The sequence below is a fragment of the Protopterus annectens genome, chromosome 4.part1, assembly GCF_019279795.1.
Source record: "Protopterus annectens isolate FY-2018-M chromosome 4.part1, PAN1.0, whole genome shotgun sequence".
NCBI lineage: Eukaryota > Metazoa > Chordata > Ceratodontiformes > Protopteridae > Protopterus > Protopterus annectens.
Window position 1 is genome coordinate 467,464,092 of NC_056734.1, and position 25,389 is coordinate 467,489,480.

General features: G+C 36.8%; 1 protein-coding gene across 1 annotated transcript in view; it reads left to right on the forward strand.

Moving 5' to 3' along the window:
- Positions 1-25,389, forward strand: part of LOC122801229 (mucin-4-like) — a 279,676-nt gene that overhangs the window by 134,773 nt on the left and 119,514 nt on the right. The window contains exons 14-17 of the mRNA XM_044070782.1: positions 2,456-2,534; positions 4,147-4,331; positions 11,827-11,905; positions 13,528-13,698. Of these exons, the coding sequence (XP_043926717.1) occupies positions 2,456-2,534; positions 4,147-4,331; positions 11,827-11,905; positions 13,528-13,698 (514 nt within the window). The remainder of the gene's footprint in view (positions 1-2,455; positions 2,535-4,146; positions 4,332-11,826; positions 11,906-13,527; positions 13,699-25,389) is intronic.

Sequence of the window (25,389 nt, forward strand, 5' to 3'; positions counted from 1 at the left end):
GCGTGCAATCAACACTATAACATTTTTTTTAATAAAATCATTTAAATCAATACTATGTAGTCTTCTTGTTCTCAGCTTTAGCAAGGCCTGGACTATGCTGCTATCTTACTAAATAATGTATTGTTCTATAGTGAAGAAATTATGTCATATTATGCAGAGCAGTTAAAGCTAATTAAAACTAATTAAGGTAATTAAAAAATACTGCATCAATAAATCATTAAAGAATAACATGGTGAATGAAAAGAACTGCTGTTTAAAACATGTAAGGTGTAGAGCATAACATGGTGAAAGGAAAGAACGTTCTGTGTTTAAACATTCAAGTTTTGTAGCTAGGCATGACAAATGCAATGGTCTGAAGGAATGTTGTGTGTTTAAAAAGTAACTTACTTTATCATAATATCAAAGGAGGAGGAAAGTATTAAATGAAATTGTTACTGCTTTTCTTGTGACATCAGTAGGTGAGAAAAGTAAAATTAAATTACATTTTTTCTTCCTGTAGAAGAAAAAGCTACCATTTCTCCCATTGCCATTTTACGAGTTGCAAACTACACCCACAGTACCACTTAACAGCCTCCATGAGATGTAGTCTCACCTGTTTCATTTAGTGTTTTGCCTAGTATCTTCCTATTTTAAAAGAAATTTCATGATGATGGGTCATGTCAGAGAAGCATTACCTTACAGTATGTAACTTGGTGTCATTAATTTGCAATAAAGTTGATTAAGCTGTGAAGATGACTTGTAAGAAACTTAAACATAGCATTTGTCATTGTTATCTGTGGGATCAGTTTTCTTTAAAATGTTTACCAGTACAAGAGGCTGAATGGCTTTAAGGCACCAGATTTAAGCTGGGTAATGTAAATAGATGTACATGCCTTTAAATAATTCTGAAGAACTGCTAACATAAAGAGAGAAATAAAATATTCAGTATATCACAGAATATGCCAGCACTAGAGAAAAGGGAAATTTCTCTCCTTAAATAAAAAGGTAAATGTTGTCCTTTTCCCCAGATGACCAATGAACCTTTGAAGTGATATGCCATTGCCTTTGACCGGTTAGTCTCTCAGCCTAGATTAAATGTCCACAAATATATGGCTACTACTAACAAGAAAGACGACATATAGACTAACCATCTCCCTGCAAATCTTAACCCAGGGAAGTAACTTATTGTCTATATATGGCATTTACAGAACAACAGTACCTGATTATTTTTAAACACACTTAAGGCATAGGCAAACATCCATTAACAGAAAACATTTTTCTATTTTTAATAGTTTCACAAGTTCTGCTATATTGACGTTTTTGTACTACTGAATAATATGCGGGTGTATGGTGAATAATATTTTTCTTTACAACATATTCTGAATCTTATCTGAGTTTACCATAGAAGGATCTACTGGGCAAAGTCAAAACTTATATTTTGTTTTTGTTTACTGGAAATAATAGAAAATGTTTTAAGCAACAATGTATAACAAAACATCATTGTTGTCATTAACAAACAGAAACCAGAGTTTCCCTGCTTTACTGACTGATGTAATACTTAAAGGCCTGAATATTATATAAGGGCCTGCACCTGAAGAACCATTTAGGAGAAGTAAATCTGAGGGGCTGGCAGCCAGTTCTTGTATCCTGGGGAGATACAGTGTAGCAGTGTCTTCTAATAGAAAACAAAGACTGGCCATAGCAATTCTTTTGGTAACCATTTGAAATATTGGGACCTGCATGAGCAAGTCTCATAATGTTGTAACTGAATAGCTAAAAAATAGACTTACATATTTTAAGTCTGAGATGGGCATTTCTTGGAATATTCCCTTTTTTCTGAGGTAGAGTGATCTCAGAGTACAAGTTCAGGGGTGTGGGGAGGAGCTCATCCCCTGAAAGAAATAAGTTTAAAGGAGAAGATCCATATTCAATATCTTTTGCAGTTTTAATTTTTTTCAGCATGTTGGCTGTTGGTATTATGAGTACTGATGTTTTAATAGGGAGTCAGTTCTTTCATTTGGAAATTGTGGGCAGACAGCAAGAGTATGAAAGTCGTGAAATCCTGGGGTAGCATAGAGGTCCACTGCCACATTTTATTGTGCATGTTCACAAACCAGGGAAAAAGAGTGTATAGAATCTCCCACCACAAGTGCAGATGGTGACCATCTAGATAGCGAGGTTTCATCTCACACTGCACAGCATTAATATGAGTTTTTGAAAGGCTAAACCACCCACTCCATGGAGTGATGTAAGGTTCATGGTGACAAAGGGTGAGCAAAGCACCAGAAAGGACGAGGTAGCCAAAATGGGAGGGTGGGAGCTAAATCAGAATGAAAAATGAGACGCATAGCTTGAGTCTTATGAAATGAACATTTACTATAACTGCATTATAAATATGCTGTTCATGTATGATAATGTAGCCTAAGCAGTTGATTTTGAATGAGTGCTTCTGTTACTGTCATTTCTTTTTTAACAGGTTCAGTTTACTCTGGGCTCTAATAATGCTATCCAAATTCTTTTGAATGGTGGCAACGTCTCATTTTCATACTCTCCAGGTAAACATTCCATTTAATTTGTTCACCTCACTTATTAATCTTTGCTGGGTAACTGCTGGTGTTGTGTTATTTGGATTAATGATATCTAAAACAACTTTTGGAAAGCACTTCTTTGGTTGCATTTGTCACACATTGTATTTGATATCAGTGCATTGTGCTGTTTATGGTAAAATAAAAATCCATTGTTCTTCATGTCTGAATTTAACTAACTAAACTATATAGCTAGACAGGTGGATGGGTAGGTTGCCAGAGACAGGCAGATGGTGAGACAGACAATAGATTGTCTCCACATGGCTACACAGCATAAAGTTGAAGAGTATTCAGTCAAAACTGACATAATGAACAGTGCTTTAGTCGAGAGTTTGTAACTTCCATGTTAGATACAATTAGCAGGAACAAGTAGGGAGCATGGGTTTAGGGTCCCTGCTGTTTGTCCCTGGCCATATGATTGACAAACAAAATGTTGAACCTATATCACCAACATCCTGTCATGGTGGAGACGGGTAAGGAGGTGATGGTGTTGTTTCCTCACTTTCTTTGTCTTTTCTGAGTTCAAGTAATCTCAAAGTTGGTATGTATATAGTCTGGGCTGTTGGGTTTTACCCCTTCATTGGGGGCACAGGGTCATACCCACTGTAAAAATTTTGTGTTTTGTTTGCTGTTGTCCTGCCTAGTCTTTAGACGTTTGGGGTTTGAATTATCATGAACTGATTATGCTTTGGTTTGAATTATCATGAGTTATTTAAAAGAGATGTGATTATTTATAGTAGACCCCTTGAGGAAATTTACTAAAATTGAAAGCAAAGAAATATACTCATATCGAATGGAATACTAATTTTAAATTCCCCTACAACCAGATATTCATTTCCTCATACAAAGCCAGAAATTTGTGATAGTCAGTCATGTTAAAGACCAAACCGCAGTACTGGTATTCTGTTATGTCTGTTAGCTACTGCTGTCATTACCTACAGAAGTTTTACATGCATAATGAAGTGGAAGTTAGCACTGGTGATGGGTGATTTTTTTATGTATAGCATTAGTTTATGGTGAAATGACAGTAACTGAATTGTAACACTGGTTCATAGGCAAGTACTAAGCTAGCTGCTCTTGCAGGCCATTTTAAGCCTAGACAATTTTCTTTCAAAGCTGAGAATCAAAACTAGTACCATTTGCTTGTGAGGTAAACACCTTAACCATTATGGAAATTGCAACTCCCCAACATGATATAAATAAAACCTTTGAATATTGATAGTCATCACCACATAATACATTAATGTGTTTCTTAAAATAAATTTATTTTGGAAATGTTTAAATTATTTCAAGTATAAACAACTTGAATGCAAACAAAAAAATCTGCTATTTTAATAATTTAACCTTGTCATTCCCATATAGGATGATTACCCTGCTGAGTATGTCTCACAGTTGTAATAAATCCTTTTTTTTTTACTTGTGCATTACCTGATAAATGCACAATATGTTTTATAAGTTTTTCCGTAATCATAAAAATGTGTTACATTTCTTATGTTTTAAATTGTTGCACAGAGTGTTGTTGCTTTATAAATCATTGTAAAACAACTTATAACTAATTCTGTTTTCTCTCACATTTTATCAGAACTTCAGACAGATTTCTACAATGGTACAGATCTCTACATAAAAAGAAATGATTCGATAAATGTGACATTTAGTGGGAAAGTCTCTCTTTCATTGTCTGCTTCGTTTGGCATGATAAATATTCTGCTATATCTTCCAAATGACTACAATAATAAGACAAAGGGACTGTTTGGTAAGAAAAAGAGAGTTTGTCAAATAAAAGGAAATCAGTTATGTGCTTGTGAATTGTCTGCAAATGCTTTCAGTGTGTAAGTTATGCAATGTATATGATTTTGGATAGTAGACAGCAACTAGGTATCTTAATAAATGAACTGTTTCGAACAAACTACTTTTCACTGATAATCTGTTGTTACCTTACAATTATCTTGTATCATGGCCTTGAAACCTGCATTACTTACCCGTGTAACTTTGTTTCCTAAAACTGAAAAATGCAGTTTTTGAAACAATCATAATTAGATGCAAACTTTTTTCTATGGACATTGTTTTCAAACTGACAACTTGCCTTTATTAAACATTCATACAACTGTGACTCATAGGATCAGAGAATCTACAAGGGTAATTAGCTTAATGCATAAAGACTTTGCCAAATATCCTCTCTCGAGCTGTAACTACTTTATCAAGGAGGGTGTGGCCCACCAGTCCATGATTAAATCTGGGAGGAGCCAGTCAGTCATCCAGGTTATGTTTGAATGAATATATTGAATCAGATTGCATTACTTGCAGTAGAAGTTTAATTAACAGAAATATGCCATGTGATGAATCTATATCTAAGATGCATTTTAGTTATTTGCAAATGAAGGTTCCACTGTTAGCTGTGATGTTTGACTTACTGAGAAAATGGAGGGCACGTATCACAGGATCTGTATTAGTGAGGTAAACAAGGCAAATTCAAATATCACAGGATCTGCATTATTGAGGTAAACAAGGCAAATCAAGTATCACAGGATCTGCATTAGTGAGGTAAACAAGGCAAATTCAAGTATCACAGGATCTGAATTAGTGAGGTAAACAAGGCAAATTCAAGTATCGCAGGATCTGTTAGTGAGGTAAACAAGGCAAATTCAAGTATCACAGGATCTGCATTAGTGAGGTAAACAAGGCAAATTCAAGTATCGCAGGATCTGTATTAGTGAGGTAAACAAGGCAAATTCAAGTATCGCAGGATCTGTATTAGTGAGGTAAACAAGGCAAATTCAAGTATCACAGGATCTGTATTAGTAAGGTAAACAAGGTCAATTCAAGTATCACCGGATCTGTATTAGTGAGGCAAACAAGGCCAATTCAAGTATCACAGGATCTGTATTAGTGAGGTAAACAAAGCAAATTCAAATATCACAGGATCTGTATTAGTGAGGTAAACAAGGCAAATTCAAGTATCACAGGATCGGTATTAGTAAGGTAAACAAGACAATTTCAAGTATCACAGGATGTGCATTAGTGAGGTAAACAAGGCAAATTCAAGTATCACTGGATCTGTATTAGAGAGGTAAACAATGCAAATTCAAGCATCACAGGATGTGTATTAGTGAGGTAAACAAGGCAAATTCAAGTATCACAGGATCTGTATTAGTGAGGTAAACAAGACAAATTCAAGTATCACAGGTTGTGTATTAGTGAGGTAAACAAGGCAAATTCAAGTATCTCAGGATGTGTATTAGTGAGGCAAACAAGACAAATTCAAGTATCACAGGATGTGTATTAGTGAGGTAAACAAGGCAAATTCAAGTATCGCAGGATCTGTATTAGTGAAGTAAACAAGGCAAATTCAAGTATCACAGGATCTGTATTTGTGAGGTAAACAAGGCAAATTCAAGTATCACAGGATCTTTATTCGTGAGGTAAACAAGGCAAATTCAAGTATCACAGGATCTGTATTCGTGAGGTAAACAAGGCAAATTCAAGTATCACAGGATCTGTATTAGTAAGGTAAACAAGACAATTTCAAGTATCGCAGGATCTGTATTAGTGAAGTAAACAAGGCAAGTTCAGGTATCACAGGATCTGTATTAGTGAGGTAAACAAGGCAAATTCAAGTATCACAGGATCTGTATTTGTTAGGTAAACAAGGCAAATTCAATTATCACAGTATCTGCATTAGCGAGGTAAACAAGGCAAATTCAAGTATCACAGGATTTGTATTAGTGAGGAAAACAAGGCAAATTCAAGTATCAGAGGATCTGTATTAGTGAGGTAAATAAGGCCAATTCAAGTATCACGGATCTGTATTAGTGAGGCAAACAAGGCCAATTCAAGTATCACAGGATCTGCATTAGTGAGGTAAACAAGGCAAATTCAAGTATCACAGGATCTGTATTAGTAAGGTAAACAAGGCAAATTCAAGTATCACAGGATCTGTATTAGTAAGGTAAACAAGACAATTTCAAGTATCACTGGATCTGTATTAGTGAGGTAAACAAGGCAAATTCAAGTATCACAGGCTGTGTATTAGTGAGGTAAACAAGGCAAATTCAAGTATCACAGGATCTGTATTAGTGAGGTAAACAAGACAAATTCAAGTATCACAGGATGTGTATTAGTGAGGAAAACAAGGCAAATTCAAGTATCACCGGATCTGTATTAGTGAGGTAAATAAGGCCAATTCAAGTATCACCGGATCTGTATTAGTGAGGCAAACAAGGCCAATTCAAGTATCACAGGATCTGCATTAGTGAGGTAAACAAGGCAAATTCAAGTATCACAGGATCTGTATTAGTAAGGTAAACAAGGCAAATTCAAGTATCTCAGGATGTGTATTAGTGAGGTAAACAAGGCAAATTCAAGTATCACAGGATGTGTATTAGTGAGGTAAACAAGGCAAATTCAAGTATATGGGATCTGTATTAGTGAGGTAAACAAGGCAAATTCAAGTATCACAGGATCTGTATTCGTGAGGTAAACAAGGCAAATTCAAGTATCACAGGATCTTTATTCGTGGAGGTAAACAAGGCAAATTCAAAGTATCACAGGATCTGTATTCGTGAGGTAAACAAGACAAATTCAAGTATCACAGGTTCTGTATTCGTGAGGTAAACAAGGCAAATTCAAGTATCACAGGATCTGTATTCGTGAGGTAAACAAGGCAAATTCAAGTATCACAGGATCTGTATTAGTAAGGTAAACAAGACAATTTCAAGTATCGCAGGATCTGTATTAGTGAAGTAAACAAGGCAAGTTCAGGTATCACAGGATCTGTATTTGTTAGGTAAATAAGGCAAATTCAAGTATCACAGGATCTGCATTAGCGAGGTAAACAAGGCAAATTCAAGTATCACAGGATCTGTATTCGTGAGGTAAACAAGGCAAATTCAAGTATCACAGGATCTGTATTAGTAAGGTAAACAAGACAATTTCAAGTATGCAGGATCTGTATTAGTGAAGTAAACAAGGCAAGTTCAGGTATCACAGGATCTGTATTTGTTAGGTAAATAAGGCAAATTCAAGTATCACAGGATCTGCATTAGCGAGGTAAACAAGGCAAATTCAAGTATCACAGGATCTGTATTAGTGAGGCAAACAAGGACAATTCAAGTATCACAGGATCTGTATTAGTGAGGTAAACAAGGCAAATTCAAGTATCACAGGATCTGTATTAGTGTGGTAAACAAGGCAAATTCAAGTATCACAGGATCTGTATTATTAAGGTAAACAAGACAGTTTCAAGTATCACAGGATGTGTATTAGTGAGGTAAACAAGGCAAATTCAAGTATCACTGGATCTGTATTAGTGAGGTAAACAAGGCAAATTCAAGTATCACAGGATCTGTATTAGTGAGGTAAACAAGGCAAATTCAAGTATCACAGGATCTGTATTAGTGAGGTAAACAAGACAAATTCAAGTATCACAGTATGTGTATTAGTGAGGTAAACAAGGCAAATTCAAGTATCTCAGGATCTGTATTAGTGAGGTAAACAAGGCAAATTCAAGCATCACAGGATGTGTATTAGTGAGGTAAACAAGGCAAATTCAAGTATCGCAGGATCTGTATTACTGAGGTAAACAAGGCAAATTTAAGTATCACAGGATCTGTGTTCGTGAGGTAAACAAGGCAAATTCAAGTATCACAGGATCTTTATTCGTGAGGTAAACAAGGCAAATTCAAGTATCACAGGATCTGTTTTCGTGAGGTAAACAAGACAAATTCAAGTATCACAGGATCTGTATTACGTGAGGTAAACAAGGCAAATTCAAGTATCACAGCATCTGTATTCGTGGAGGTAAACAAGGCAAATTCAAGTATCACAGGATCTGTATTCGTGGAGGTAAACAAGGCAAATTCAAGTATCACAGGATCTGTATTCGTGAGGTAAACAAGGCAAATTCAAGTATCACAGGATCTGTATTTGTGAGGTAAACAAGGCAAATTCAAGTATCACAGGATCTGTATTGGTGAGGTAAACAAGGCAAATTCAAGTATCACAGGATCTGTATTCGTGAGGTAAACTAGCCAAATTCAAGTATCACAGGATCTGTATTCGTGAGGTAAACAAGGCAAATTCAAGTATCACAGGATCTGTATTCATGAGGTAAACAAGGCAAAATTCAGCCCTTAGGAGTCTATAAGGCACAAAGTGCAAAGACAAGACTACCAGCCTTGCCTGGTAACTCGCGTTCTTAAGATTATAGATTTTCTTATCAAGAAACCGCTAGAGCTTTACAAGATTTTGGCTATGTCTACTAAGGTACATACTAATGGGAACATGGTACTCTATAATAAGTCTGAACAGCATTGAATATAGGGGAAACTTTTACTTACTTGGATGTAGCTGAAATACCTTTAGCAATTACTCCTGATTTACAGAAGAACCTGACCACAGTTGTTAAATGGTAATCAAAGGAAAGGAAACTAACTACCCAGGTACCCAGGCCTCTGAATATTTTTTTGTTTGATAAATGGATTGTAAGCAGTAGATAATTGTTTTCCAACGGAAACTATAATTTTCATCATATTGATCATTGCCGCAGTAGCCGTAGCTATATGGGTTACATCCTGACTAGTATATAACAACAGGCCAGCTTCTAAAGCTTCAGGACACCTTCCACTCAGCCAAACCATTGGTCAGCTTGAGCAGAGTTTGGGTGCCAAGTCATTAGAGCTTTCCTGTGAAGGAAGCCAGAGCTCCTCTGCAGACTTCTGAGGATCAGTGGTTGGTTTCTACTGTTCTGTTGCTGGGCAGATAAGTTCCCTTTTGGGAAAAAACCTTCCACATTAAAAATGTATTGTTTGTTGTACTTTGTGTCTTTGGAAAGTTATTTTGAAGTTAGGCGTTTGTGTTGTAATGGACTCTCATGAGACTTAGTAATTTTAGATAGGGGCACACTTTTTCTTGTCAGATTAAAAGTTGTCTATAGTAGTTAAAAACATTTTTTTCTGATGAAAACTTGTATTTATTTGAATTTATGGGGGCTGGCAATGTGTTTTAATGTGCTTTTCACTGAGTTTTTGTGTGAAAACATGAATTTATAAGACTTTATATTTTCGCCAGCTTATGCTGCTTGTTTTCTCCGAGAAAAAGGTATCATTTTGGCTTGACCAAGGAAAAGTCTACTGGTCCCATATTCAGTCCTTCTTCCAGCCAAAGAAAAAAGTTAAGGAAACAGCCTTTGCCACAACAGCATACTAGCAGTTTGCCTCAGACACAGATCATTGACTTTGCTGTGGCCAAAGCTGGTTCCTCAGACCACTCACCTTTTACCTTGTATCCCTCTGTAGCACCTACAGCCACTATATTCTGGGATTTGGCCACTTACCTCTGAAGCTGCTGGGATTCCCTCAGTGGGTAAGGGACAACTACCCTTGTTGGACCTGGGAGAAATAACAGGAAAAGTCTTCCTTGTTGGTCAAACTGTTGTGCCCATCCCTGGGGAAGCTGCTGCTGCTGTTAATAACACTGTTGGCCTCATTTTGCCTGTAAAAAAAAAAGAAAACTAAACATGTATCTAATCTTCCTCAAATTTCCTTAGACAGGAGCAGTTTACTGGGTCTGACTCAGGGTTTAATTTGGGATTTTAATCCTTTTCATCAGGTGGTTTCTGGTAAAAGAAAAGAGGGATGCTTCTTTTCTGGAAGATATTCAAGATTCTGCATCTGGACAGGAAGATGAAGGGGCAGATATGGGTTTTCTCCTCAGTTTTCTGATTCAAACTCAGAGAAGATCTCAGTTTCTGATTCTTCCATGAGGATTCTTCTTTCTCTGAGACTATTTCCAGAATGTACCAGTATTTTTAGTGAGAGAACACTGAGGTTTCTTAGTCACTCAGAAAATATAATGAACTGTACAGAAGGAAAATCCAGAACCTTTACGCATTCCTCCAGTTTTGTCAGCTTTAGAGGATATGTGTTTCTCCAACTGCAATTCTCCTGATAATCAACCTGCTGTCCCTAAAAAATCAGATAGAATATATAAACTTCCTCAATTTTATACTTTTGCTATACACTCATCCCAAACCTTATCCAGTAGCAATAGCTTTGTTAACCGGTGATTATTTTTAAACACACTTAAGGCAAAAAATATTAAAAAACGCTTTTGTACTACTGAATAATATGCGGGTGTATGGTGAATAATATTTTTCTTTACAACATATTCTGAATCTTATCTGAGTTTACCATAGAAGGATCTACTGGGCAAAGTCAAAACTTATATTTTGTTTTTGTTTACTGGAAATAATAGAAAATGTTTTAAGCAACAATGTATAACAAAACATCATTGTTGTCATTAACAAACAGAAACCAGAGTTTCCCTGCTTTACTGACTGATGTAATACTTAAAGGCCTGAATATTATATAAGGGCCTGCACCTGAAGAACCATTTAGGAGAAGTAAATCTGAGGGGCTGGCAGCCAGTTCTTGTATCCTGGGGAGATACAGTGTAGCAGTGTCTTCTAATAGAAAACAAAGACTGGCCATAGCAATTCTTTTGGTAACCATTTGAAATATTGGGACCTGCATGAGCAAGTCTCATAATGTTGTAACTGAATAGCTAAAAAATAGACTTACATATTTTAAGTCTGAGATGGGCATTTCTTGGAATATTCCCTTTTTTCTGAGGTAGAGTGATCTCAGAGTACAAGTTCAGGGGTGTGGGGAGGAGCTCATCCCCTGAAAGAAATAAGTTTAAAGGAGAAGATCCATATTCAATATCTTTTGCAGTTTTAATTTTTTTTCAGCATGTTGGCTGTTGGTATTATGAGTACTGATGTTTTAATAGGGAGTCAGTTCTTTCATTTGGAAATTGTGGGCAGACAGCAAGAGTATGAAAGTCGTGAAATCCTGGGGTAGCATAGAGGTCCACTGCCACATTTTATTGTGCATGTTCACAAACCAGGGAAAAAGAGTGTATAGAATCTCCCACCACAAGTGCAGATGGTGACCATCTAGATAGCGAGGTTTCATCTCACACTGCACAGCATTAATATGAGTTTTTGAAAGGCTAAACCACCCACTCCATGGAGTGATGTAAGGTTCATGGTGACAAAGGGTGAGCAAAGCACCAGAAAGGACGAGGTAGCCAAAATGGGAGGGTGGGAGCTAAATCAGAATGAAAAATGAGACGATAGCTTGAGTCTTATGAAATGAACATTTACTATAACTGCATTATAAATATGCTGTTCATGTATGATAATGTAGCCTAAGCAGTTGATTTTGAATGAGTGCTTCTGTTACTGTCATTTCTTTTTTAACAGGTTCAGTTTACTCTGGGCTCTAATAATGCTATCCAAATTCTTTTGAATGGTGGCAACGCCTCATTTTCATACTCTCCAGGTAAACATTCCATTTAATTTGTTCACCTCACTTATTAATCTTTGCTGGGTAACTGCTGGTGTTGTGTTATTTGGATTAATGATATCTAAAACAACTTTTGGAAAGCACTTCTTTGGTTGCATTTGTCACACATTGTATTTGATATCAGTGCATTGTGCTGTTTATGGTAAAATAAAAATCCATTGTTCTTCATGTCTGAATTTAACTAACTAAACTATATAGCTAGACAGGTGGATGGGTAGGTTGCCAGAGACAGGCAGATGGTGAGACAGACAATAGATTGTCTCCACATGGCTACACAGCATAAAGTTGAAGAGTATTCAGTCAAAACTGACATAATGAACAGTGCTTTAGTCGAGAGTTTGTAACTTCCATGTTAGATACAATTAGCAGGAACAAGTAGGGAGCATGGGTTTAGGGTCCCTGCTGTTTGTCCCTGGCCATATGATTGACAAACAAAATGTTGAACCTATATCACCAACATCCTGTCATGGTGGAGACGGGTAAGGAGGTGATGGTGTTGTTTCCTCACTTTCTTTGTCTTTTCTGAGTTCAAGTAATCTCAAAGTTGGTATGTATATAGTCTGGGGGTGTTGGGTTTTACCCCTACATTGGGGGGGGGCACAGGGGTCATACCCACTGTAAAAAATTTTTGTGTTTTGTTTGCTGTTGTCCTGCCTAGTCTTTAGACGTTTGGGGTTTGAATTATCATGAACTGATTATGCTTTGGTTTGAATTATCATGAGTTATTTAAAAGAGATGTGATTATTTATAGTAGACCCCTTGAGGAAATTTACTAAAATTGAAAGCAAAGAAATATACTCATATCGAATGGAATACTAATTTTAAATTCCCCTACAACCAGATATTCATTTCCTCATACAAAGCCAGAAATTTGTGATAGTCAGTCATGTTAAAAGACCAAACCGCAGTACTGGTATTCTGTTATGTCTGTTAGCTACTGCTGTCATTACCTACAGAAGTTTTACATGCATAATGAAGTGGAAGTTAGCACTGGTGATGGGTGATTTTTTTATGTATAGCATTAGTTTATGGTGAAATGACAGTAACTGAATTGTAACACTGGTTCATAGGCAAGTACTAAGCTAGCTGCTCTTGCAGGCCATTTTAAGCCTAGACAATTTTCTTTCAAAGCTGAGAATCAAAACTAGTACCATTTGCTTGTGAGGTAAACACCTTAACCATTATGGAAATTGCAACTCCCCAACATGATATAAATAAAACCTTTGAATATTGATAGTCATCACCACATAATACATTAATGTGTTTCTTAAAATAAATTTATTTTGGAAATGTTTAAATTATTTCAAGTATAAACAACTTGAATGCAAACAAAAAAATCTGCTATTTTAATAATTTAACCTTGTCATTCCCATATAGGATGATTACCCTGCTGAGTATGTCTCACAGTTGTAATAAATCCTTTTTTTTTTACTTGTGCATTACCTGATAAATGCACAATATGTTTTATAAGTTTTTCCGTAATCATAAAAATGTGTTACATTTCTTATGTTTTAAATTGTTGCACAGAGTGTTGTTGCTTTATAAATCATTGTAAAACAACTTATAACTAATTCTGTTTTCTCTCACATTTTTATCAGAACTTCAGACAGATTTCTACAATGGTACAGATCTCTACATAAAAAGAAATGATTCGATAAATGTGACATTTAGTGGGAAAGTCTCTCTTTCATTGTCTGCTTCGTTTGGCATGATAAATATTCTGCTATATCTTCCAAATGACTACAATAATAAGACAAAGGGACTGTTTGGTAAGAAAAAGAGAGTTTGTCAAATAAAAGGAAATCAGTTATGTGCTTGTGAATTGTCTGCAAATGCTTTCAGTGTGTAAGTTATGCAATGTATATGATTTTGGATAGTAGACAGCAACTAGGTATCTTAATAAATGAACTGTTTCGAACAAACTACTTTTCACTGATAATCTGTTGTTACCTTACAATTATCTTGTATCATGGCCTTGAAACCTGCATTACTTACCCGTGTAACTTTGTTTCCTAAAACTGAAAAATGCAGTTTTTGAAACAATCATAATTAGATGCAAACTTTTTTCTATGGACATTGTTTTCAAACTGACAACTTGCCTTTATTAAACATTCATACAACTGTGACTCATAGGATCAGAGAATCTACAAGGGTAATTAGCTTAATGCATAAAGACTTTGCCAAATATCCTCTCTCGAGCTGTAACTACTTTATCAAGGAGGGTGTGGCCCACCAGTCCATGATTAAATCTGGGAGGAGCCAGTCAGTCATCCAGGTTATGTTTGAATGAATATATTGAATCAGATTGCATTACTTGCAGTAGAAGTTTAATTAACAGAAATATGCCATGTGATGAATCTATATCTAAGATGCATTTTAGTTATTTGCAAATGAAGGTTCCACTGTTAGCTGTGATGTTTGACTTACTGAGAAAATGGAGGGCACGTATCACAGGATCTGTATTAGTGAGGTAAACAAGGCAAATTCAAATATCACAGGATCTGCATTATTGAGGTAAACAAGGCAAATCAAGTATCACAGGATCTGCATTAGTGAGGTAAACAAGGCAAATTCAAGTATCACAGGATCTGAATTAGTGAGGTAAACAAGGCAAATTCAAGTATCGCAGGATCTGTTAGTGAGGTAAACAAGGCAAATTCAAGTATCACAGGATCTGCATTAGTGAGGTAAACAAGGCAAATTCAAGTATCGCAGGATCTGTATTAGTGAGGTAAACAAGGCAAATTCAAGTATCGCAGGATCTGTATTAGTGAGGTAAACAAGGCAAATTCAAGTATCACAGGATCTGTATTAGTAAGGTAAACAAGGTCAATTCAAGTATCACGGATCTGTATTAGTGAGGCAAACAAGGCCAATTCAAGTATCACAGGATCTGTATTAGTGAGGTAAACAAAGCAAATTCAAATATCACAGGATCTGTATTAGTGAGGTAAACAAGGCAAATTCAAGTATCACAGGATCGGTATTAGTAAGGTAAACAAGACAATTTCAAGTATCACAGGATGTGCATTAGTGAGGTAAACAAGGCAAATTCAAGTATCACTGGATCTGTATTAGAGAGGTAAACAATGCAAATTCAAGCATCACAGGATGTGTATTAGTGAGGTAAACAAGGCAAATTCAAGTATCACAGGATCTGTATTAGTGAGGTAAACAAGACAAATTCAAGTATCACAGGTTGTGTATTAGTGAGGTAAACAAGGCAAATTCAAGTATCTCAGGATGTGTATTAGTGAGGCAAACAAGACAAATTCAAGTATCACAGGATGTGTATTAGTGAGGTAAACAAGGCAAATTCAAGTATCGCAGGATCTGTATTAGTGAAGTAAACAAGGCAAATTCAAGTATCACAGGATCTGTATTTGTGAGGTAAACAAGGCAAATTCAAGTATCACAGGATCTTTATTCGTGAGGTAAACAAGGCAAATTCAAGTATCACAGGATCTGTATTCGTGAGGTAAACAAGGCAAATTCAAGTATCACAGGATCTGTATTAGTAAGGTAAACAAGACAATTTCAAGTATCGCAGGATCTGTATTAGTGAAGTAAACAAGGCAAGTTCAGGTATCACAGGATCTGTATTAGTGAGGTAAACAAGGCAAATTCAAGTATCACAGGATCTGTATTTGTTAGGTAAACAAGGCAAATTCAATTATCACAGTATCTGCATTAGCGAGGTAAACAAGGCAAATTCAAGTATCACAGGATTTGTATTAGTGAGGAAAACAAGGCAAATTCAAGTATCAGAGGATCTGTATTAGTGAGGTAAATAAGGCCAATTCAAGTATCACCGGATCTGTATTAGTGAGGCAAACAAGGCCAATTCAAGTATCACAGGATCTGCATTAGTGAGGTAAACAAGGCAAATTCAAGTATCACAGGATCTGTATTAGTAAGGTAAACAAGGCAAATTCAAGTATCACAGGATCTGTATTAGTAAGGTAAACAAGACAATTTCAAGTATCACTGGATCTGTATTAGTGAGGTAAACAAGGCAAATTCAAGTATCACAGGCTGTGTATTAGTGAGGTAAACAAGGCAAATTCAAGTATCACAGGATCTGTATTAGTGAGGTAAACAAGACAAATTCAAGTATCACAGGATGTGTATTAGTGAGGAAAACAAGGCAAATTCAAGTATCACCGGATCTGTATTAGTGAGGTAAATAAGGCCAATTCAAGTATCACCGGATCTGTATTAGTGAGGCAAACAAGGCCAATTCAAGTATCACAGGATCTGCATTAGTGAGGTAAACAAGGCAAATTCAAGTATCACAGGATCTGTATTAGTAAGGTAAACAAGGCAAATTCAAGTATCTCAGGATGTGTATTAGTGAGGTAAACAAGGCAAATTCAAGTATCACAGGATGTGTATTAGTGAGGTAAACAAGGCAAATTCAAGTATCGCAGGATCTGTATTAGTGAGGTAAACAAGGCAAATTCAAGTATCACAGGATCTGTATTCGTGAGGTAAACAAGGCAAATTCAAGTATCACAGGATCTTTATTCGTGAGGTAAACAAGGCAAATTCAAGTATCACAGGATCTGTATTCGTGAGGTAAACAAGACAAATTCAAGTATCACAGGTTCTGTATTCGTGAGGTAAACAAGGCAAATTCAAGTATCACAGGATCTGTATTCGTGAGGTAAACAAGGCAAATTCAAGTATCACAGGATCTGTATTAGTAAGGTAAACAAGACAATTTCAAGTATCGCAGGATCTGTATTAGTGAAGTAAACAAGGCAAGTTCAGGTATCACAGGATCTGTATTTGTTAGGTAAATAAGGCAAATTCAAGTATCACAGGATCTGCATTAGCGAGGTAAACAAGGCAAATTCAAGTATCACAGGATCTGTATTCGTGAGGTAAACAAGGCAAATTCAAGTATCACAGGATCTGTATTAGTAAGGTAAACAAGACAATTTCAAGTATCGCAGGATCTGTATTAGTGAAGTAAACAAGGCAAGTTCAGGTATCACAGGATCTGTATTTGTTAGGTAAATAAGGCAAATTCAAGTATCACAGGATCTGCATTAGCGAGGTAAACAAGGCAAATTCAAGTATCACAGGATCTGTATTAGTGAGGCAAACAAGGACAATTCAAGTATCACAGGATCTGTATTAGTGAGGTAAACAAGGCAAATTCAAGTATCACAGGATCTGTATTAGTGTGGTAAACAAGGCAAATTCAAGTATCACAGGATCTGTATTATTAAGGTAAACAAGACAGTTTCAAGTATCACAGGATGTGTATTAGTGAGGTAAACAAGGCAAATTCAAGTATCACTGGATCTGTATTAGTGAGGTAAACAAGGCAAATTCAAGTATCACAGGATCTGTATTAGTGAGGTAAACAAGGCAAATTCAAGTATCACAGGATCTGTATTAGTGAGGTAAACAAGACAAATTCAAGTATCACAGTATGTGTATTAGTGAGGTAAACAAGGCAAATTCAAGTATCTCAGGATCTGTATTAGTGAGGTAAACAAGGCAAATTCAAGCATCACAGGATGTGTATTAGTGAGGTAAACAAGGCAAATTCAAGTATCGCAGGATCTGTATTACTGAGGTAAACAAGGCAAATTTAAGTATCACAGGATCTGTGTTCGTGAGGTAAACAAGGCAAATTCAAGTATCACAGGATCTTTATTCGTGAGGTAAACAAGGCAAATTCAAGTATCACAGGATCTGTTTTCGTGAGGTAAACAAGACAAATTCAAGTATCACAGGATCTGTATTCGTGAGGTAAACAAGGCAAATTCAAGTATCACAGCATCTGTATTCGTGAGGTAAACAAGGCAAATTCAAGTATCACAGGATCTGTATTCGTGAGGTAAACAAGGCAAATTCAAGTATCACAGGATCTGTATTCGTGAGGTAAACAAGGCAAATTCAAGTATCACAGGATCTGTATTTGTGAGGTAAACAAGGCAAATTCAAGTATCACAGGATCTGTATTGGTGAGGTAAACAAGGCAAATTCAAGTATCACAGGATCTGTATTCGTGAGGTAAACTAGCCAAATTCAAGTATCACAGGATCTGTATTCGTGAGGTAAACAAGGCAAATTCAAGTATCACAGGATCTGTATTCATGAGGTAAACAAGGCAAAATTCAGCCCTTAGGAGTCTATAAGGCACAAAGTGCAAAGACAAGACTACCAGCCTTGCCTGGTAACTCGCGTTCTTAAGATTATAGATTTTCTTATCAAGAAACCGCTAGAGCTTTACAAGATTTTGGCTATGTCTACTAAGGTACATACTAATGGGAACATGGTACTCTATAATAAGTCTGAACAGCATTGAATATAGGGGAAACTTTTACTTACTTGGATGTAGCTGAAATACCTTTAGCAATTACTCCTGATTTACAGAAGAACCTGACCACAGTTGTTAAATGGTAATCAAAGGAAAGGAAACTAACTACCCAGGTACCCAGGCCTCTGAATATTTTTTTGTTTGATAAATGGATTGTAAGCAGTAGATAATTGTTTTCCAACGGAAACTATAATTTTCATCATATTGATCATTGCCGCAGTAGCCGTAGCTATATGGGTTACATCCTGACTAGTATATAACAGCAGGCCAGCTTCTAAAGCTTCAGGACACCTTCCACTCAGCCAAACCATTGGTCAGCTTGAGCAGAGTTTGGGTGCCAAGTCATTTAGAGCTTTCCTGTGAAGGAAGCCAGAGCTCCTCTGCAGACTTCTGAGGATCAGTGGTTGGTTTCTACTGTTCTGTTGCTGGGCAGATAAGTTCCCTTTTGGGAAAAAACCTTCCACATTAAAAAAATGTATTGTTTGTTGTACTTTGTGTCTTTGGAAAGTTATTTTGAAGTTAGGCGTTTGTGTTGTAATGGACTCTCATGAGACTTAGTAATTTTAGATAGGGGCACACTTTTTCTTGTCAGATTAAAAGTTGTCTATAGTAGTTAAAAACATTTTTTTCTGATGAAAACTTGTATTTATTTGAATTTATGGGGGCTGGCAATGTGTTTTAATGTGCTTTTCACTGAGTTTTTGTGTGAAAACATGAATTTATAAGACTTTATATTTTCGCCAGCTTATGCTGCTTGTTTTCTCCGAGAAAAGGGTATCATTTTTGGCTTGACCAAGGAAAAGTCTACTGGTCCCATATTCAGTCCTTCTTCCAGCCAAAAAAAGAAAAAGTTAAGGAAACAGCCTTTGCCACAACAGCATACTAGCAGTTTGCCTCAGACACAGATCATTGACTTTGCTGTGGCCAAAGCTGGTTCCTCAGACCACTCACCTTTTACCTTGTATCCCTCTGTAGCACCTACAGCCACTATATTCTGGGATTTGGCCACTTACCTCTGAAGCTGCTGGGATTCCCTCAGTGGGTAAGGGACAACTACCCTTGTTGGACCTGGGAGAAATAACAGGAAAAGTCTTCCTTGTTGGTCAAACTGTTGTGCCCATCCCTGGGGAAGCTGCTGCTGCTGTTAATAACACTGTTGGCCTCATTTTGCCTGTAAAAAAAAAGAAAACTAAACATGTATCTAATCTTCCTCAAATTTCCTTAGACAGGAGCAGTTTACTGGGTCTGACTCAGGGTTTAATTTGGGATTTTAATCCTTTTCATCAGGTGGTTTCTGGTAAAAGAAAAGAGGGATGCTTCTTTTCTGGAAGATATTCAAGATTCTGCATCTGGACAGGAAGATGAAGGGGCAGATATGGGTTTTCTCCTCAGTTTTCTGATTCAAACTCAGAGAAGATCTCAGTTTCTGATTCTTCCATGAGGATTCTTCTTTCTCTGAGACTATTTCCAGAATGTACCAGTATTTTTAGTGAGAGAACACTGAGGTTTCTTAGTCACTCAGAAAATATAATGAACTGTACAGAAGGAAAATCCAGAACCTTTACGCATTCCTCCAGTTTTGTCAGCTTTAGAGGATATGTGTTTCTCCAACTGCAATTCTCCTGATAATCAACCTGCTGTCCCTAAAAAATCAGATAGAATATATAAACTTCCTCAATTTTATACTTTTGCTATACACTCATCCCAAACCTTATCCAGTAGCAATAGCTTTGTTAATTCTATTGCTGCTAAACATTTGATTAATTCTAATACTACTTTTTCTGCGAAAAGTTTTTATTCAAGGACATTTTTAGTGCTAAAGAAAGAAAGAAAAAAAGAAAATGCTTGAAGACCAGTTCTGGATGTTTCTTTTCTAAAGCTGTTTGTGATAGTGCCCAAGTTCAAAATGTTGACACTTCTCAAACTGTTACATCTTCTTCCTCATTTAAGTTTACTAGTTACACTAGATTTAAAAGCTGCTTACCATAGCTTCTCAATTTATTCAGGCTGCAAATGTTTCTTAAGTTTTTTTTTTTTTTTTTGTGTTTGTGTGTGTGTGTCTGGATCACTTACCCTTTGGATTATCCACTGCACCAAGAATGTTTACAAAGTGTGTAACTCCAGATATAGCTCATTGCAGGCTAGAGGGTATCCACATTTTTCCATATTTAAATGACATGCTTATCTTTGCAGAGTCTTTTTCGAAGTGTCAGAAATCTCTCACTTGGGTGAGAGAGCGCTTGCACAAGCTGGGATTCCAAAAGAACATTCAAAAGTCTTTTTTGACTTCCTCACACAGGTTTGTATTCCTGTCAGCTAGATATGTCACTGTAAAGAGCTTTTCCTCCACAGGAAAAATATATCTAGATATATTTCTAAAGTTTTCTACTCAGACGTATGTCACTACAAGGGAATACTTCAGGATTTTGGGTCTCATGGCATATCTGATTCTAATGATACTTCTAGCAAAACTCCACATGAGAAAGATACAATGGTATCTGAAGTTTCTTTGGTCCCAGCACCAACTATTGTCTTTTGCAATCCCAGTGATGGGATTTATCAGAAGAGAGAGACTTGATGGAGACAGCAAAATTTCCTAAACCTAGGTCTCCCCTTCTCCCTTCCTGCTGCAAAGCAGTCAGTGACTACGGATGCCTCAGACTTTGCTTGTGGAGAATTTTCAAAAGGGATTAAAGTACAAGCTGTGTGGGGCAAAAAACAGATGCAAACACGTAAACATAAAATATAACATAAACGTAAAAGAGATTTTTGCCCTGATCAAGGCACTCAACTCTCTGCATCATCTTTGGTCCCCTGGATCTCTTCAAGTTGTTACAGATATTACCACAATCATGTGGTGCATCAATAAACAAGGGAAAACCAGGTTGTACCTCCTTTGGAGACTAGGCATGTTAGCGTGGGATATAGCTTTAAATGACAGTCTCACTCTACAGGCATCCTACATTCCATTAGAACATAACTGTGTGGCAGACAAGCTGAGCAGGACAAGGGCATACCCCACACAAATGGAAACTTGATAAGGGGGTCTCTCAAGATTTATCCATCCCTGGGGAGTTCTTCAAATAGATCTATCTGCCTCCTCTCTGAGCAATCACCTGATAAGATTCTGCTCCAGGAATCCATGCAAGAAGTACTAGAAGACAGAATTCTTTTCCTTTCCTTGGACAAGAATGTTCCTGCATAAATTTCCACCTTTACCACTGATAACCAGGGTATGTCTGAAGATTCAGAAAGAATCCCCAACGATCATTGTGGTGTCTACCTTCTTGCCCGGGCAACAGTGCTTCTCCCTTCATTTGGAAATGGCAAGGGGCAATTACTGCAAGCTTCCTCACAGAATGGATCTACTTACACAAGATCAATGGTGTTTGATAGATCTCATCCCCAATCAGCTTTAACTGACAACCTGGATAACTGGGTTTTAACTCCCCTTAAGTACCTATTTACCGAGGAAGTGCAGCATGTATTAATGGAGGCAAGAAAGCCTGTTACTAGAAAATCATGTATTAGCAAATGGAAAGGGTTTTCTAGATGGTGCCAACAACATAACTAGCTTTATCAGTCATTTTAGCATGCTTGCCCATGGATCTTCCTCTCTCTATACAGCCTCATGTCAAAATGTTTTTAAAAGGAGTTTTACACAGAGGTGTCCAAGAAAACTGGTGGATCAACCTTGGGATCAAAACTGTCTTAATGATTGCTTGGACCTCTGGGAGAAGAGTGTTTGAGTTGCAAGCTGTTATGGTGAGTCAGCTGTGTTTCATTTTCTAAAGAGACAGGATTTCTTTCTGAATGAATCCTTCTTATATGCCTAAACTGGTATCCTAGTTTACTTTAAGCCAAGCTATACATCTCCCTGTTTTCTTTCCTGAAGTTACAAATAAGGGAGAAAGGATACTGCACACTGTGGATGTTCACAAACAACTTGGATACTATCTTGACAAAACTAAATCTTTTAGATCTTGTGATCAGTTGTTCATTTCTTGTGAGGATAAGAAGAACAAGGGGCAACCTGTGTGAAATCAGACTGTTTTCAAATGGTTGTCTTGGGCTATTACCTTTGTTTTACCTACCACAACAAAACTATTCCTCACAGGATCAAGGCCCACTCTACCAAGGCCTTGGCTTCATCTATGACTTTTTAGAAAGGGTTGGATTCTAGTAGTATTCCAAAAGCAGTAACTTGGTCCTCTGTTCATATGTTTACAAAGCATTACAAGCGTGGTTCCTTCTCTAGGTGTAGATCAGACTTTGCCAGGACCATTATCCGGGGTCTGCTGGATCCTTTCCCTTTCATCTCCCAAATACAGTAAGCTAAGGTAATTTATTCATAATGTTAAGGCTACTGCAGTGATCAATATGATGAAAATAGCACAGTTGTTACTGTAACAGCAGATGTTCTAATGATCATTGCTGCAGTAGTTATTTACTCCCTCCATCCCCCATAGTTTTTTGGTCTGTTGTTTATACCAGGGTGTAGGCATTTATTTTTTGTTCTTCCTAACATTGTTCTTTAGGGCTCAGCCTCTCTCTCTCTTTCTTGCTCTCTGTCTGTTGGCATGAAAGCTCTGAAGGGACTGATTTCCAAACGTGTCTTTTTAAGTCAGATCAGCTGAGCTGACTAGTGGTTTGGGTGCATGGAAGGTGCCCTGAAGCGTTGAAAGCTGTCTAGCTACTATATCCCTGTCAGGTTATAATCTATATAGCTAAGGTTTCTGCAGCAGTGGTCATTCGAATGTCTACCGTTATGGTGAGTTTACTTACACAGCTGTATTTCTCATTTTTTAGCATTCATTATCCATACACTAGCTATTAGCAACAATAATCTCTTAAGGGTATAAATGTCTTTAAGAATTTTGATGATAATACCCAGTTTACAGTCAACAGCTCTGATCAACCAGAGGTCCTGGTTGTCAGATATGAGGTCAGAAAGACAGATGTCAAACAGAAGAGGACCAAGCACAGACTTCTAAGGGACTTGAATGCTAATCTTTACAAATATTAGTGTGGTTTGATTTGGATTGGGTTTTTGTTTTTGTTTGGATAATCACAAATTGACTGAATCACATGCCATGCAGTGGGTTGACTTTATTAGAACTAAAATAAAAAAACAAAACTACCTTGGTATCATATGGTGTAGATAACCTCAGATGTTATTATTAACTTGGATGAAAGTCAGAACCATATTAAAACAATACAGACTAGAGGCATTCCTCAAATATGAATAGCTGAATGTTTTAAAAAGAAGAGTTTAAGAAAAATACAGACTGAGACTGTAAGAGAATTGGTATGTTTCTATTAGTTTTCACTTGCCCCCTAAAGTATTTATTAAATGCTTTTTCTGAGTTTCTTAATGTATTTTCAGTATGTTTTCCCTGCTGAGCATTTATCATCATGGCCTTTCTCAGATTCTATTTCATCTGATATTTCCCTCTCCCTCTCTCTCTCTTGTTAATCTGAGTTCTTTAAACATCTTAAATGCTGCCCTTTTCTTGTTAACATGCTACCTCCTTAGAGAACCACAATAATTCACTGATTACACCACCAGCACCAATCCTAGTGATTCATTAACTGATTATAGTAGTAGCAATGGTGCCAGTGGCTCATTGTGATTACAATACTTATGTCACTGACTTATTAAACGATTATAGTACTAGTGACTCGTAGTGATTCTAGAACTCATGGCTAGTGACCCACTGAGTGATTATTGAACTAGCGTTAGTGACTGAGAAATTGCAGTACTAGTGATTCATTAAATGCTTATAGCACTAGTGCCGGTGACTCATTAACACTAGCACTAGTCCTGGTGACTTATGGTGATTACAGAAGGAGTATTAGTGACTGTTTTAATGATTATAAAAGAAGAGCTAGTGACTTTGTGATCATAGTGCTAGTAACCAAGTGAGTGATTATATTACTAGTCCCAGTGATTATAGAACTAGTGTTCGTGACTCATAATAATGATAGTACACTCCTACTGACTCAATAAGAAATTATAGTAATGGTGTTAATGCCTCAGTAATGAATGTAGAACTGTGACAATAACTTAAGGTGATTATAGTATTACTTCAAAGTGCCTCACTAATGGATTTTGAAACTAGTGCTAGTGACTCTCAATGATTGCTTTTCATTTCTTTTCCATTCTAATCTGTTATGACAGTTCCAGTTTTTTTTCCACTGACATACTTTCTAGTCCTATTTTTCTGCTGTTTGTAATACTTTGAATTTGAAGACACAGATTTGTCATGCACCATATTGTGTGTGTGTGTGTGTGTGTGTGTGTGTGTGTGTGCGTGTGTGTGTGTGTGTAGGAAGTAAAATGGGCAAAGCACTTCACCAAAACCTTACATTTTTTGTGTTTTCATTATCAATCAGATTTAATATCTTCTATATGCATGTCTTTCTTTTCATAGAAACCCTTTCTGATGCATCTTCCTATGTTGTTATTCTCATCTTGCAAAAAGTTTAGCAAACCTACTTGAGTATCTAAATCTACAGTTATTGTAAATCAGACTGTTTTATGGTTATTTATTCCTAGGTGGCTACGTACTTAACCAACATAAATTTTTGAGATCCTACAATAATCCCAGTTTTATCATCTGAATCTATGTTTTTTATTATTATAGCCTGGTTCTAACACAGAGGAATACTGAACATTGGGCACTGATTATGACTGTGCTCTGCAGTGCCAGTATGGTCACATAGGCGCCCCAAATAACTTAAAGCATATTTACGTGCCACTGATTCACCTAACGCCATATGTTTACACTTTTGAGTGGCTAACCCAGTACAGGGTAGGGGAATGGAATGCAAAACTGAAGACACGTAGGATGAAACTAAGTACAGATAAGACAGTGGTAATGGCAGCGCATTGGGGAAATCAGAAGAAGCTGAGAAATGAGATAGAACAGAAGACAGTAGAACATGTTAACAGCTTCAAGTATCTAGGAGGGGTGGTTGAGGAGAAAGGAAGTTTAAATGAAAAGTCAAAGCAGAGGGGCTGCAACCAAATGGCATACAGGGGCAGATGTAGTGTATGGCACAAGAATGCCAAAGCAACTGAAAAATAAGGTGTACAAAAAAGTGATGCAACCAGTACTAC